This window comes from Phyllobates terribilis, unplaced genomic scaffold, assembly GCF_046119375.1.
Source record: "Phyllobates terribilis strain yellow unplaced genomic scaffold, ASM4611937v1 Scaffold_4__5_contigs__length_816908805, whole genome shotgun sequence".
Lineage (NCBI taxonomy): Eukaryota > Metazoa > Chordata > Amphibia > Anura > Dendrobatidae > Phyllobates > Phyllobates terribilis.
In genome coordinates, this window is record NW_027362764.1 from 298,573,238 (window position 1) to 298,589,531 (window position 16,294).

Consider the following 16,294-nt stretch of genomic DNA (forward strand, 5'->3'; position numbering starts at 1 on the left):
TGCCAAAAGTCACAAAGTAAGAGGGAAGAAGATACAAAAATGTAAAATAATCCATACACCATGATAGCTAGTTGTGTTACAACCCGTACACGTCTCCATGAGAAAACAATTCCCTGTGAGTTGTGTCTGTGACCTACAGGCTAAGATACAGCTCAAATTTACCAATTATCATATACAGAGAAAAAACACTTCCTTTTCCAGACCAGATTTTCAGATCCAAAATATTAAGCACATTGCCCATCATCTTTGGGAGGACCACCCTCCAAGAAAACCACATTATAAGGCAATTTTGGGTTGTGGTCTCAGAGAGGCTTAATTCCAAAATATGTATATAAATATAGAAGTAAGCAGCACATCACACTTACCGGTCATTAATTCTCAGAATATGATTGAAGATTATTTGTTGGAAGAAAGATAGCAGCTTGCTCGAGTTTTCATTCAAATAAAGGCTCTACAAATATGGAAGTGGGTCAACGTGTTACAAATAAACAAGGTTAAACTGACAGTACTGCACATTCACCAATTATTGCCCATCATAGTGAACGTATTTTCAACCAGTTCAAGACTAGACCAGTTTTGCATAATAATGACCAGGCATCATTCTCCTTTATTTACCATACACACAATGTGAAAGCAATTTTTTCTCATTTTTTCAAACAATTTGCAAACAATTTTTTAGTTTACTAATATTGGGGAAGAAGGACAAATGTTTCTGTTGGTCATTGTTTTTCCCTTTCAATTCAATAGCACAAATGGTCACTAAATTAGGTTGTGTCCTCCAGTTTTATTACACCCTGAAGAATTTCATATGGAACATTTAAGACATTGGGTAATACGCGAGTGGTTTAATTGACCTGGCACAAAAAACTTCTAATTGCATTTATAATGCTAAATATACTCAGCATACCAAAGCATTATCACCAGACAGTGTATACAATACCACAGGTCTGGGGTTTTGGGTAGATGCCAGCCTACCATTGCAACCATCACCACTAAGAGATCACGTTGCAGGCTGCTAATAGGGTGACCCTGGAATCTAAAGCTATAATGAAGCAAGGCGTTGGGCTAGGTCTTCCCTGTCTGTATAGTAAAGCAGTGTTCACAGGCTTAGAAGTGCCACTCGGTGCTTAAATTCGAAACACTGAGTTGCAACTTACGGACGGCACTGAAAAGTTGGTAACTAGCAGGCAATGGCTCTGGCATTTATAAACATTAAGCTGACCCCCACAGCTTACAGGATACCAAAACACCTGTTTATTTTGGAATCTAATGTGTATTTACTCTACACAATTATGAACAAACGCTCTTAGGAAAGTTTGTTTCACGAAAATCATGTAGTGTAAACAAGTCTGCCGATCACTCAACGAATGTTTCATCTAAAGAACGGGCATTTTGATCAATCATTTAGTTTGCCCAAAGAATCATTCTTGGTAGCGCATCATCTTGTGTAAAAGAACCTGGGCAGGACCGAGAAGAATTTCAGCCTATGCGCACTGAGCGATCTAATATAAATCACACAGTGCACATCAGAGGCAAGAAAACCATTGCCAATCTGCAAATATATAACGATTTGCTGTTGATTAACACCAAAAAAAAAAGATCGGAAAATGTTCACCCACACTTACTTGATATTCTTTTTTTCACATCACTGTTTGTTAGCTTCTGAACTTTCCTATAACACCTTCACACTCAATGATGACAATCATCAGCAGATGAAGTGTGGTGGAAAAAAGGCTCAAAAGTGTTAAATAAATGGGACTGAATTTTAATTTTCTTCTGATCCTTGCTTTTGCTGCCAAAGTGTGAAACAGTTAAAGTAGAAGGTGATGACTATTTCTTTTTCTACTTCTTTTAGGGTGAATTCTCAAACTTTAGCAGACATAGGGAGCCCTCTGCTGGCATGTTGTAGACCTGGCACGATAAATTACTACTGAACCCTTGCACAATTTTAGCACCACTGTATGGAATATATGTATATTGTTTTTTTGTGGCTTGATAAGTGGCCCAGAGGTTTGGAAATGGCTTTGCAAATTAATTGTACTGCAACAACTTGTTTTCTTATCCCTCTATTTTTATTGCGGCATGGTTAACTCTTAAACTCAAAGAGTAACCGCCATTCAAAAGTTTATTTCATAAATCACTTATACACAAGAATATATGTGTGAATATGAATATGAAACTTTGTAATATATCTTATCAGAGAAATCTACTCCTTTCTCCACCAGGAACGATGATTCATTCTCAATTCAGATTTTTACAGTACTGAGAAAGGAGATGACATGTGTTACCGTTAAGATTTTATGTAGACTGGAGGGGGCTAGGAGGAAGGAAGAGCTCTGTTTCTAAATTATTTTTTCTAAATGCATAGTGCCTACAGTGAAACATGGTGGTGGTAGTGTCCTTATCTGGGGTTGCATCAGTGCTGCCAGTGTCTAGGAGCTACATTTCATTCATGGTATTTCAATATCACCTATGTACTGCATTATATATTGAAACAGAAGATGCTATCATCACTCAGTTCCTTTGGTAGACCTACACTTTTGCAACATGACAATGATCCAAAACACACCGTGTTACATTTTTGAAGAACAAGGTGAAAGTGATTTACTGGCAAAAGATGTCTCCTGATTGGAACCCAATCAAAACACACATGGGAAATTCTGAAGAGACAGGTTGAGCATCACTCTCCAGCCAGGCTCTAAAAGAGGTCGTTCTAGAAGAATGGAAAAAGATAGATGATGAAATATGTCGCCAACTTGTTCATTTCATGCCTAGAAAACTTGGTGCTGCCCTTAAAAATCATGGAGGTCATACAAAGTACTAGATGTAGTTGTTTTTGATGTGGGTGGTATTGATTTTTGCATCAACTAATTAGAGTACAAACAGAAGATTTTGTAATGAAAGTTATATTATTAATCTTACTTTCATGTTATTGGTTAAAACAATTTTCTATGAAACGCAGTCTTAAATTTTTGCAAATTGTTCTTCTGTTCAGTGAGATATTGATTAACTCCTTAACGACATCAGCCGTACATGTACGGAGCAAGTCAGTAGCAGGTGTATGGCGTGGGCTCATGAGGTGAGCTCACCCCATACCCGGCAGGTCATGGCTGTTTGTTATAGCCAGGACCTGTTTCTACCAATTGCGAGAAGTGCAAAGCGCAATTTACTGCATAGAATTTTACTGTTCATAAATATGGTTGCTTCTAAGGTGGGATCCAGCCACATTTTGAGCTGTTGATATTTATGTCAATGTTTCACTTTTTAAGTGTTTTTATTTTTTTTTTGGTGTGTGTTTCAATAAAAACTATTTTTCTATGGTGATACCTGTGTATATAGTATGTTTCCTTTTGGCTGTTTTTCCCATCTATCACATAGCTCCCTCTTTACATATTTGTGTATTCAATGTACCCATCGCCACACTCATGACATGATCGCGGATTGCCGATGGGTTGCTATGACAGCCAGGGATCTACTGAAGACCTCCATGCTTATCATTACAGAGCTCCCTTGAAATCCAGCCTGTGGCCAGGCTTCAAAGGAGCCGGTGATTTTAACTATACACAGCAATATTGTGGCATTGCAGTATATAGCACAAGCAACCAGACGAGTCAAATAAAGGAACTAACAAATACAATGAAAAAGAAAAAAAAAAAGGTTTTAAAAAATCTGAAAATCTTTAAAAAAAAATTAAAACTTCAAATTACCCCCCTTTTCTCCCATTAAAAAAATACACATTTTTCTGTCAATGTGGACGGACAAATAAAGTTATGGCGCTCAGAAGAAGAAGGAAAAAAAAAAGAAGGAAATTCACCACGTCGTGAAGGGGTTATATTCTTACTTTTCAAAATAAGTGTACTCATTTAAGCTGAAGACTGTATGTATGTAAGTATGTATGTATTATATAGATTGTGACAAAGTCACTGGCAGAATACTGGAGGGAAGATATGTTTCACTGAGGCTGTTAACTTCAGTGATAAAATATGGAAGTTTTCTCTCGCATAGTAGGTGCAGAGAGGGTTAAGCAGCCATAAATAAAAGGGCATGCTTTACAGGAGGATGGCTAAAGTGCGGGCGGGAGGCCATCCACCATATCTCCACCCCAGGGTGTGGTTTGGGGCTATGAAGAGTCAGCCTTTTGACTCAGGTGTTGTTAAGTATCTGGGGAGGCTTGCATGTATTGTGCTGAACCGTGTGTGGTAAACCCTGAGTGGCCAGACCTCGGATTGTGCTGCATCTTTGTATTTTGTTTTGCCGTTATGCCGAATGGGCTCCACGTTGGTTTATGATGTTTTAATAAAATCAACCCGAAAACTTAAAGAGACAGTGTTCCTTGTCTACCTTCGCACACAGCCGAGCAAGCTGCTTTACCACTATATTATATATAATATACACACACACATGCATGTATACATATATATATATATATATATATATATATATATATATATATATACACATATATATATATATATATATATATATATATATATATATATATATATATATATATATATATATATATATATATATATATATATATATATATATATATAGTACAGACCAAAAGTTTGGACACACTTTCTCATTTAAAGATTTTTCTGTATTTTCATGAATATGAAAATTGTACATTCACACTGAAGGCATCAAAACTATGAATTAACACATGTGGAATTATATACTTAACAAAAAAGTGTGAAACAACTGAAAATAAGTCTTATATTCTAGGTTCTTCAAAGTAGCCACCTTTTGCTTTGATGACTGCTTTGCACACTCTTGGCATTCTCTTGATGAGCTTCAAGAGGTAGTCACCGGAAAAGGTTTTCACTTCACAGGTGTGCCCTGTCAGGTTTAATAAGTGGAATTTCTTGCCTTATAAATAGGGTTGGGACCATCAGTTGTGTTGTGCAGAAGTATGGTGGATACACAGCTGATAGTCCTACTGAATAGACTGTTAGAATTTGTATTATGGCAAGAAAAAAGCAGCTAAGTAAAGAAAAATGAGTGGCCTTCATTACTTTAAGAAATGAAGGTCAGTCAGTGCGAAAAATTGGGAAAACTTTGAAAGTGTCCCCAAGTGCAGTTGCAAAAACCATCAAGCGCTACAAAGAAACTGGCTCACATGAGGACCGCCCCAGGAAAGGAAGACCAAGAGTCACCTCTGCTTCTGAGGATAAGCTTTTCCGAGTCACCAACCTCAGAAATTGCAGGTTAACAGCAGCTCAGATTAGAGACCAGGTCAATGCCACACAGAGTTCTAGCAGCAGACACATTTCTTCAACAACTGTTGTGCAGCAGGCCTTCGTGGTAAAATAGCTGCTAGGAAACCACTGCTAAGGACAGGCAACAAGCAGAAGAGACTTGTTTGGGCTAAAGAACACAAGGAATAGACATTAGACCAGTGGAAATCTCTGCTTTGGTCTGATGAATCCAAATTTGAGATCTTTGGTTCCAACCACCGTGTCTTTGTGCGACGCAGAAAAGGTGAACGGATGGACTCTACATGCCTGGTTCCCACCGTGAAGCATGAAGGAGGAGGTGTGATGGTGGGGGGGTGCTTTGCTGGTGACACTGTGGGGGATTTATTCAAAACTGAAGGCATACTGAATCAGCATGGCTACCACAGCATCTTGCAGCGGCATGCTATTCCATCCTGTTTGCATTTAGTTGGACCATCATTTATTTTTCAACAGGACAATGACCCCAAACACACCTTCAGGCTGTGTAAGGGCTATTTGACCAAGAAGGAGAGTGATGGGGTGCCATGCCAGATGACCTGGCCTCCACAGTCACCAGACCTGAACCCAATCGAGATGGTTTGGGGTGAGCTGGATCGCAGAGTGAAGGCAAAAGGGCCAACAAGTGCTAAGCATCTCTGGGAACTCTTTTAAGATTGTTGGAAGACCATTTCCGGTGACTACCTCTTGAAGCTCATCAAGAGAATGCCAAGAGTGTGCAAAACAGTCATCAAAGCAAAAGGTGGCTACTTTGAAGAACCTAGAATATAAGACATATTTCAGTTGTTTCACACTTTTTTATTAAGTATATAATTCCACATGTGTTAATTCATAGTTTTGATGCCTTCAGTGTGAATGTACAATGTTCATAGTCATGAAAATACAGAAACATTTTTAAATGAGAAGGTGTGTCCAAACTTTTGGTCTGTTAGAAAATTGTTGGCACCCTTTAAATTGTTCCAGAAATGAAGAATTTTTCCCAGAAAGTTATTGCAAATACACGTTTTCTTATACACATGTTCATTTCCTTTGTGTATAATGGAAGAACACAAAGAAAAAATAGGGCAAATTGGACATAATTTCACACTAAATGCCAAAAATGCATTTTTGGCGTTTAGTGTGAAATTATGTTCAAGGCACAAATTAGGGCTGGACACAAAGTGTTGGCATTTTTCCAAAAATGTGGGTAAACAACTTTGTTTCAAGCATGTGATGCTCGTTCAAACTCACCTGTGGCAAGTAACAGCTGTGGGCAATATGAAAATCACAACTAAAAACAGATAAAAAGGGTAGAAGTTGACTCAATCTTTGAATTGTGTGTCTGTGTGTGTCACACTAAGTAAGGAGAACAGAAAGAAGTTAATAGAACAGTCTGAGGACTCGAAATCTAAAATTTTTGAAAAATATATCAACGATCTCAAGGTTACGACTATTTCCTGAAACCTTGATAATCCTTTGTCTGCAGTGTGCAACAAGAAATATACAACCTACGGAACTGTACCAAATCTCCCTGGAAGTGGACGGCAGAGAAAAACTGATGAAAGGTTGCAATCCAGGATAGTCTGGAGGGTGGATAAGCAGCCACGATCAAGTTCCAAAGAAATTCAAGCTATCCTGCAAGCACAGGGTGCATCAGTGTCAGAGCAAACTATCTGTCGACATTTGAATGAAATTTAAAGCTATGGCAGGAGACCCAGGAGGAACCCACTGCTGACACAGACATTAAAAAAAGCTAGACTGCAGTTTGCCAAAATGTACGCAAGCCAAAATCCTTCTGGGAAAGCATCTTGTGGACAGATGAAACAAAGATAGAGCTTTTTGGTAAAGCACATCATTCTGTTTACCAAAAACGGAATGAGGCTTACCAAGAAAAGAATACTGTACCTACAGTCAAATGGTGGAGGAACAAAGATGTTTTGGGATTGTTTTGCTGCCTCTGGCATTGTGTGCCTTGACGATGTGCAAGGCATCATGAAATCTGAAGATTACCAAAGGATTTTGGGTCGCAATGTAGTGCCAGTGTCAGAAAGCTGGGTTTGCGTCCTAGGTCATAGTTCTTCCAACAGGATAATGACCTCAAACATACTTCAAGAAGCACCCAGAAATGGATGGAAACAAAGCGCTGGAGAGTTCTGAAGCAATTGAGTCCAGATCTAAATCCCATTGAATACCTGTGGAAAGATCTTAAAACTGCTGTTGGGAGAAGGCACCCTTCAAATATGAGAGATCTGGAACAGTTTGCAAAAGAAGAGTGGTCCAAAATTCCAGTTCAGAGGTATAAGAAGCTTGTTGATCGATATAGGAAGCGATTGATTGCAGTTATTTATTCCAAAGGGAGTGCAACCAAATATTAAGTTGAGGGTGCCAACAATTTTGTCCGATTTATTTTTGGGGTTTTGTGTTAAAATTAGGTCCAATTTGCCTTCTTTTCTGTTATTTTTGTATTGTTTCAATACACACAAAGGAAATAAACATTTGTATAACAAAACATGTGTAATTGCAATAATTTTCTGAGAGAAATATTTAATTTTCTGGAACAATTTCAAGGGTGCCAACACTTTCGGTCAGGACTATCTATATGTATTGTGACAGTCACTGGTGATGTACAGGTGCTTCTCACAAAATTAGAACATTATCAAAAAGTTAATTTATTTCAGTTCTTCAATACAAAAAGTGAAACTCATGTGTTATATAGAGTTATTAAAGAGTGATCTATTTCAAGTGTTTATTTCTGTTAATGTTGATGATTATGGCTTACAGCCAATGAAAACACAAAAGTCATTATCTCAGTAAATTAGAATACTTTATAACAACAGTTTAAAAAATGATTTTAAAATCTGAAATGGTGGCCTACTGAAACGTATGTTCAGTAAATGCACTGAATACTTGGTCGGGGCTGCTTTTGCATAAATTACTGCATCAATGGTGCGTGGCATGGAGGCGATCAGCCTGTGGCACTGTTGAGGTGTTATGGAAGCCCAGGTTGCTTTGATAGCAGCCTTCAGCTCATCTGCATTGTTGGGTCTGGTGTCTCTCATCTTCCTCTTAACAATACCACACAGATTCTCTATGGGGTTAAGGTGAGGCGAGTTTGCTGGCCAATCAAGCACAGTGATACTGTTTTTAAACCAGGTATTGGTACTTTTGGCAGTGTGAACAGGTGCCAAGTTCTGCTGGAGAATGAAATTTCCATCTCCAAAAAGCTTGCGGCAGAGGGAAGCATTAAGTGCTCTAAATTTTTCTGGTAGATGGCTGTGCTGACTTTGGTCTTGATAAAACACAGTGGACCTACACCAGCAGATGACATGGCTCGCCAAACCATCACTGATTGTGGAAACTTCACACTAGATCTCAAGCAGCTTGGATTGTGTGCCTCTCCACTCTTCCTCCAGACTCTGGGACCTTGATTTGTAAATGAAAATTGGAACTCTGGGACCTTGTGGAGTTTGTCAATGATTGCCTTCTGGACATCTGTCAAGTCAGCAGTCTTTCCAATGACTGTGGAGCCTACTGAAACAGACTAAGGGACCTTTTTAAATGCTTAGGAAGCCTTTGCAGGTGGTTTTTGTTAATTATTTTAAATTGCTGAGAGTGACTTTTTTTGTGTTTTCATTGGCTGTAAGCCATAATCATCAACATTAACAGAAATAAACACTTGAAATAGATCACTCTGTTTGTAATGAGACTATATATGAGTTTCACGTTTTGTATTAAAGAACTGAAAATAAATTAATTTTTGATGATATTCTAATTTAGTGAGATGCACCTGTATGTGAGGGGAGATATGTTTCTCTGCGACTACTAGCCCCAGTGAACTGAACCTAGAAGTTTCTTCAGCATGTTAGGTGCTGAAGAGGTTAATCGGCCATCTTGGGTCTAGTTCTTTGTGAATGACTATAGAGCGGAAGGGAGGTCATTCACCATATCTCTACCTCAAGGGTGTGGTTGGGGAAGTGAAATTCTCACTCACTGTTTTTTTTTCTCAGGTGTGGTCTGGAGAAGGAAGTCTCCAGACTGTGAGTGGAAGCCAGAGAGCTCCACAGAAGGACTTTGCTTAACTGTTTTGTGTTACCGTTATCCCGGAGAGGCCATGTTTATTTTGTGGAACCCTGACGTGCTTTATGCTGTATATTAATAAACCCGCAGGAAGTTAACCCAAGAAGTGCTCCTGGGTCTGTCTTTGTGAGAGCCGAGCAAGTCGCTTTACCACAGTATGTATGTATATACTGTGGTAGATTAACTCACTCGGCTGCTACCGGAAGTAGACTCAGGAACCGGGTTTTCTCTGCAGGCTTTATTATATGACATAAAGCCCTGCAACTCCAGCAACAATAAACACGGCCTTACTGGCTAAACAACAAAACAAAAGATAAACGATAACACAATCCATATGTGTGTGTAGTTTGCTCACACAGGTTATGTCCAGCCTTCAGCTCCTCTCTGAGCTATGGCTGTCCAGTCTGGAGACCTTGCCTCTCCAAACACAACACAGAGAAAAAAAAAACCAGGACTGAACATTTAAAGCTTGCTCAGCCACACCCTGAGGTGGAAGTATGGGGAATGACTTCCCTCCCATCTCTATGTCATTCCTATAAAACCACACCCTTTAAAAGAGGTAACCCCCAGCATATAACATGCTGACAGAAATTCAGTAGGTCTCAGTTCACACAGGAAAGCATCCTGAGTGACACATACCTCCCCTCGCATATAACACCAGTGACTCTGTCACAATACATAAATCATTTTTTTCCCAAATGGGGAAAAAAAGAATAAAGGACACATACTGCCCCAACATTTAACAGAAATACTGCTATACTTTGCCACAACCTAGGCCACACCACCTATCTGAAAAAAGTTGGCAGACTTACATAGTCCTGTCCTGTTTGGATTTTAATTCTCCGCCATTAAATTAAAAAAAAAGAGAACAGTTTATCAATATGCATCTGTAATTTGCGGCACAGGTGCCAATGGTTCTTGTCATTGTTGCAAAAGCGTTTGTGAGCAAAAAGATCAAAGGTTTCTGGCAAGTAGTTGTTCAATCATACCCTATAAATTATACCTGTTCCACAAAGATGGCGTTTTGAACCAAATTGTCTTCTTGAAATTGTGTTAAAAAGCATTTCATATTTGGTAAAAAATCAACCAAGTTCGAAACCTATAAAAAATAAACAAAAAAAAACTTTGGGAGTAAATTGTAAGTTGCAGCACATTTATTAAAAAAGTGCATTTCACTTAATACATTTGTAAGGTTTAAGACGTATCGTAAAGACATAACATTTTTGTGACTTCGTGTACATAAATACACTGTCAGGCACTGCTTGATATATGTGGCTTAGCAAATTAAAAAACCTATATAGTTGAATTGGGCAAAAAGTAATTTCTTTATTTTTTTTTTTTTTTTTTTATTTTGTTAACTTAGTCACCTCTAATATGCTTTGCCCTGGTTTGGACTCTCTGCAATGCACAAAACATGGCCAGAAACAGACTAGTTACATTTTTACGCAGCTAAACACTACTGCCAAGGCCTAAGGCTATGTGTCCATGACCAGGAAATAGCGTTTTGGAAGCAGCATATTTTTGCTGCGTCCTAAAGTTCAAATCATGTCGTTGAATCCACATGTGTTCATTGAACCATGTGAATTTACCGTATCTGATGAATGGATACGCGTGAAACTACACTACGGCTAGGAGTGAAACTATGCAGCGGAGACTAGCGTTTCCGCTGCAGATAACTAACATGCTGCAGCTCGTAAACCCATGCCACGGTTGAGTTTATGCAGCGTCACTATGCTTATAATGTAGAACGCAGCGTTTTGAATACAGAGCAGGTAAGCTGCGTCCAAAAAGCTGCTATTCCTGATAGTGGGCACATACCTTAAGAGGTACTAAACTGAAGTGGAAAATGAGTAAAAATAAGTTGACAAGTATTTTGCAAGACTCAGTTTTCACTTTGAATAGAACATTGTCTCTGTGGATACGATATTTATGATCATTGGTTTCTCAGTGATTTTCTCTACATGGATGTGTGGCTATATGCACAATATTTGGGTTCCTTGTCCCTTGTTCTTACCCTCTTATGCTTTTAGACTATCTCACTAGTGAATCTTTTTCGCACATTTCTTAACAAAGAAATGCTACTATTTTATCCTTCATCTCCAGTTACACTTACTAGTTATTGGGCCATAAATCTTGAGACATAAACCTCCTTCATTTTTTCAGAGGTATGTTTATACAAGAACAAATTTACAACTGACCCACTCTTCCTCCTACACTGTTCTCTGTCACGTTGAATTATGACAATTTCAATAAAAACATTAAAAACCGCAAGAACAAGTGATAAAATCATTAACTATAAGGCTGTGTGCCCACGTAGCGTTTTTCAAGCGTTTTTGATGCGGAATTTCCGCAGCGGAAACGCTTGTAAAACGCTTGGTAACCCGCACCCCATGGTCCCCAATGGGATTCCGCAAGTTCTATGCACATGCTGCGGATTTTTCCGCAGCGTTTATGCTGCGTTCAAAAATCCGCAGCATGTCATTTAATTTTGCGTTTCCGCAAGCAGAATTGCCTTTGTCCAATGCATAAAAAACGCAAGGCAATTCCGCATGTGGAAAACGCGTGATAAACACGCGAAAAATGCGCGATAAACGCGTGCGGAATTCCGCATGCGTTTTTCCGGGAGAGGACTTGCAGAAATGAAGCAGAAATTTTCTGCTTCATAAATGCAACGTGGGCACATAGCCTAACATTTATTTCTATTCGGTAAACAAACACTTATCCTGTCTCATGTTTGCTGGATTTAAATGAAACATGTCGGGTCTGGATTCCCTATGGAAATAATAGCAGAGCCTGATAGAGGTGATACAGTAGTGTTCAAAATAATAGCAGTCCAATATGACTAACCAGATTAATCACTGTTTTTGGTAAAAAATTATATTACTACATGTCAAATAATTTACCAGTTGGTGCAGTAGATTCTAAGAAAACTCACAGACTCAGCATTCATGATCTGCATGTTTTTGAGTCAGTGTATTTGAATAATTAATTGTAAGGGGGTGTGTTGAAAATAATAGCAGTGCGGCGTTCAATTAGTGAGGTCAATCATTCTGTGAAGAAACAGGTGTGAATCAGGTGTCCCTTATTTAAGGGTGAAGCCAGCACATGTTGTACATGTATTTCTCCTTGAAAGCCTGAGAAATATGGGTCATTCGAGATATTGTTCAGAAGAACAGCATACTTTGATTAAAAAGTTGATTGGAGGGGGTAAAACTTATAAAGAAGTGCAGACAATGATGGGCTGTTCAGCTAAAATGATCTTCAATGCTCTAAAATGGAAAGCAAAACCAGAGAGACGTGGAAAAAAATGGAAGACTACCATTCAAATAGATCAAAGAATAGCCAGAATGGCAAAGGCTCAGCCAATGATCAGCTCCAGGATGATCAAAGACAGTCTCAAGTTACCTGTGAGTACTGTGACAGTTCGAAGACGCCTGTGTGAAGCTAATCTCTTAGCAAGAAGTATCCATAAAGTCCCACTGTTAAAAAAAAGACATGTACTGAAGCGGATACAATTTGCCAGAGATACAAAGAAAAAATGCGGAGGGCACTACTATATCAATAAACATGGATCAACCCACCACATACAGTTATATAATGAATACACAAAAAGAGAGAAAAGACTGTATGCACAGGCAGGGATCACTAAACATCAATTATTTATTAATCAAAAAGACACACATAAACAAACCAAGAAATATATTAAAAACATTTAAAAACAAGAATGTTTACAAATCAGTACCATAGCAAATTATGATATGGTCAACCCTCATGCATACAGGCCAAAGAACAAAGCATTAAGAAATAAATTTTAACAGCAACACCCCATAATATCATCAGTAAATAGACTGTAATGAAGCAGCATAAATAAAGCTGCAATAAATTGGAAAAGAAATATGCTACTGACACAAAGAGATTAAACAAAAGGCATAAGTGCGATTATGAAATATGGCCAAGAACTACTGCAAAATCAGTACATCAGTAGAAAGACCGGGAATGATATGCCCGGATCAAAAAGGTGAGCCAAAAGCTATACCTAAGAGGGTAAGAAACCAAAGACCCCACGCGTATCGCTGCTATGTTAGCAGCTTCATCAGGGGAGGCAACTCAACTACAATTTGCCAGAGAACACATCAACTGGCCTAAAGAGAAATGGAGAAACATTTTGTGGACTGATAAAAGTAAAATTGTTCTTTTTGGGTCCAGGGGCCGGAGACAGTTCATCAGACGACCCCCAAACTCTGCATTCAGTGAAGTGAATTCAGTGAAGCATGGTGGTGCAAACATCATGATATGGGCATGTTTCTCTTACTAAGGTGCCAGACCTATTTCCGCATACCAGGGATCATGGACCAGTTTGCATATATTAAAATACTTGAAGAGGTCATATTGCCTTACACTGAAGAGGATATGCCCTTGAAATGGGTGTTTCAACAAGACAATGACCCTAAACACACCAGTAAACAAGCAAAATCTTGGTTCCAGTCCAACAAAAGTGAGGTTCTTGAGTGGCCAGCCCAATCCCCGGACCTTAATACAATAGAACACTTGTGGGGTGACATCAAAAATGCAGTTTCTGAGGCAAAGGCGACAAATGCAAAAAAAATTGTGGGATGTAATCAAAGAATCCTGGCCTGTAATATTAGTTGACAGCTGCCAGAAGTTGTTTGACTCTATACAACATAGATGTGAAGCAGTTCTAAAAAACTGCGGGAATACAACTAAATATTAGATTAGTGATTCACAGGAATGTTAAATCCTCAAAAAAAAAAAAGGAGTACATATTGTGAATTTGTAATGACAAATGCAGACACTGCTATTTTTTAGAACAGCCCAATGTTCATTTTTTGTTATTTTCTGTGAAGTAGTTAAAATTATATACATTTCTCTTCATGTTTTGAATTAGAAAACAGTGTGCAATGTTCCCAATGCATGGAAATAAAAACTAGTATAAAGAATTTGTGCTTAACTCATGTTTTTGAATACACTGCTATTATTTTGAACACTACTGTAATTGGCATCCAGCGCAAGCTTGTGCCAGAGGGTAGTTGATCATCCCACTCAGCACATTCACAGGAAGAAGTACATACCCCCAGTGAAAACTATCTGATAACAACCACTTAGATTTGCCAAAAGTTAACTCATAAAGTGGCAAATACGTTGACTGCTAATATCTCTGCAACGGAGAGGAAAATTTAAATATATTTTTTATGTTTTATTCTGTTCTGCAGCCACGATTATATTGTATGTCCAGTTCAACATGAAAAATTTGGTGATAGGTCCTCTTTAAATATGATATCAGTGTTTCTTTGGAGGAGATCCTATTATTGGGACGCCACTGCTTCTCAGAATGAGGCTGCAGTCTGTTCCCTTTCTTCTCATCTATGCCATGAATTGTGAATTAAAACTCTATGTTCTTATGACAGCTCACTGTGCCTTCACCGACCAGCCTCCTATTTTACCTAGCCCCGCACTACTAGATGCATTATGTAAAATAGGAGGCAGGTCAGTGAGGCACAGTGAGCTGTCATAAGAGCATACAGGTGAATATGTAAGCTGAGCACCAGATAGAGCCCACCCCACAGTTCCTACCCTGAGCACAAGTATATCATTATCTACAAACTGAAAATAAAGATTACACAAGAACAACAGGACGGATTTCATGAACCAAGGTATCATTTTAAACAGTGTAATGTCACCTTCCTGACAATGTATGTAGCTTACTGAGCACAATCCTGCTGACAGGTGCGCTTTAAAGCTCTACAAAGAATACACAGTCCCAGGTCAGGTGGTGGCGACTAGCAGGGCACGAGACCTCTAGTATTCTTGAGATCAATGTGGGTGGCTTAACAGTGGGACCCTACCTATGTTACTGGTGCAAAAACAGTTTTAGGACACATAAAACCATGGATCAGAGAACAAGGAAGATCTAGCATTGAAGAATCAGTCCCAGGTAAATAAAACGTAACATTTAATCAAAAAGGTTAAAATCTCCAAATAGAAAAAACTGGTGAAGTTAGTAAGTAAAAGATACACGTAGTGGTCCGATACTTGTTTCTTTTACTTGCTAACATAACCAGTTTTTCTTTTTGGAGCTTTTAACCTTTTTGATAAAATGTTATGTTTCACTTACCTTGACCTGTATCTTCAATGCTGGATCCTTCTTTTTCGTTGTTTCATTGTGTCCTAGTTGTTCTGAGTAGATTCGTGCAAAGTCTCCTGCAGTTACGGATTCTTAACTCCCAATTTGGTGAGCTGACACACCCTATTTTTTTCCACATATACAACCATGTTTTATGATCTGTAATGAAACAATTCTTACATGTCTCTTAAAAGTTTTTCTAGTCCGACCTTGTGAATCCATCCACAGCATGGCGTAGCGTCGTATGCAATAAACCTCTTCAATATCTGTATTAATTACTTTTGAGATTACTTCAGCAAGTTTCGAGTGAGGAATTGTGTCATATGCCTCCTTTATATCAGTCTACAAAGAAAACACAATTTACAGTTCTCTTTTTAACAAGAGTCATGAAACATACAAAAAAATAACACACAAAACAAAAAACAGCGCACTTACACAAAGAAGTAGGTTCTAGCACAGCTTACTTAGGGCATGTGCACATAGAGCCTTTTTGCTCCGTTTGTGAAGCAGAAACTGAGCAAAAACTTTAACGTTTTTGAGGAGAATATGTAGATTTTATTGCTCCAAAAACTCCTAAAAATACTCAATGTGAACAAAGCATTAGATTAAACGTCTCCAAAATTCAGCTAGCTGGAAAAATCTCTCTGCTGGCATTAACCCCTCAACATCTTAGACATTTTCACTTTTTCTTTTCCTTCTTCCAAGAACAACGACTTAAGTCAAATAGCTATATGAGGGCAGCAGGATTCTAAATAACTATTTTATTCACTAAGGAACTGTATGAGGGCTTGTTTTTTGTGTACTGAGCTGTCCTTTTCTTTGGTACATATGGCATTCTGACCACAGTTTTTGAGGGAAG

The 16,294-nt window shown here is 38.5% G+C and overlaps 1 protein-coding gene across 1 annotated transcript in view; it reads right to left on the reverse strand.

The window, feature by feature from the left end:
- TERT (telomerase reverse transcriptase) overlaps nucleotides 1-16,294 on the reverse strand; it is a 205,528-nt gene that overhangs the window by 65,050 nt on the left and 124,184 nt on the right. Inside the window, exons 6-8 of the mRNA XM_073678343.1 lie at nucleotides 15,616-15,777; nucleotides 10,297-10,392; nucleotides 366-451 (exon numbers count right to left, since the gene is read on the reverse strand). Of these exons, the coding sequence (XP_073534444.1) occupies nucleotides 366-451; nucleotides 10,297-10,392; nucleotides 15,616-15,777 (344 nt within the window). The remainder of the gene's footprint in view (nucleotides 1-365; nucleotides 452-10,296; nucleotides 10,393-15,615; nucleotides 15,778-16,294) is intronic.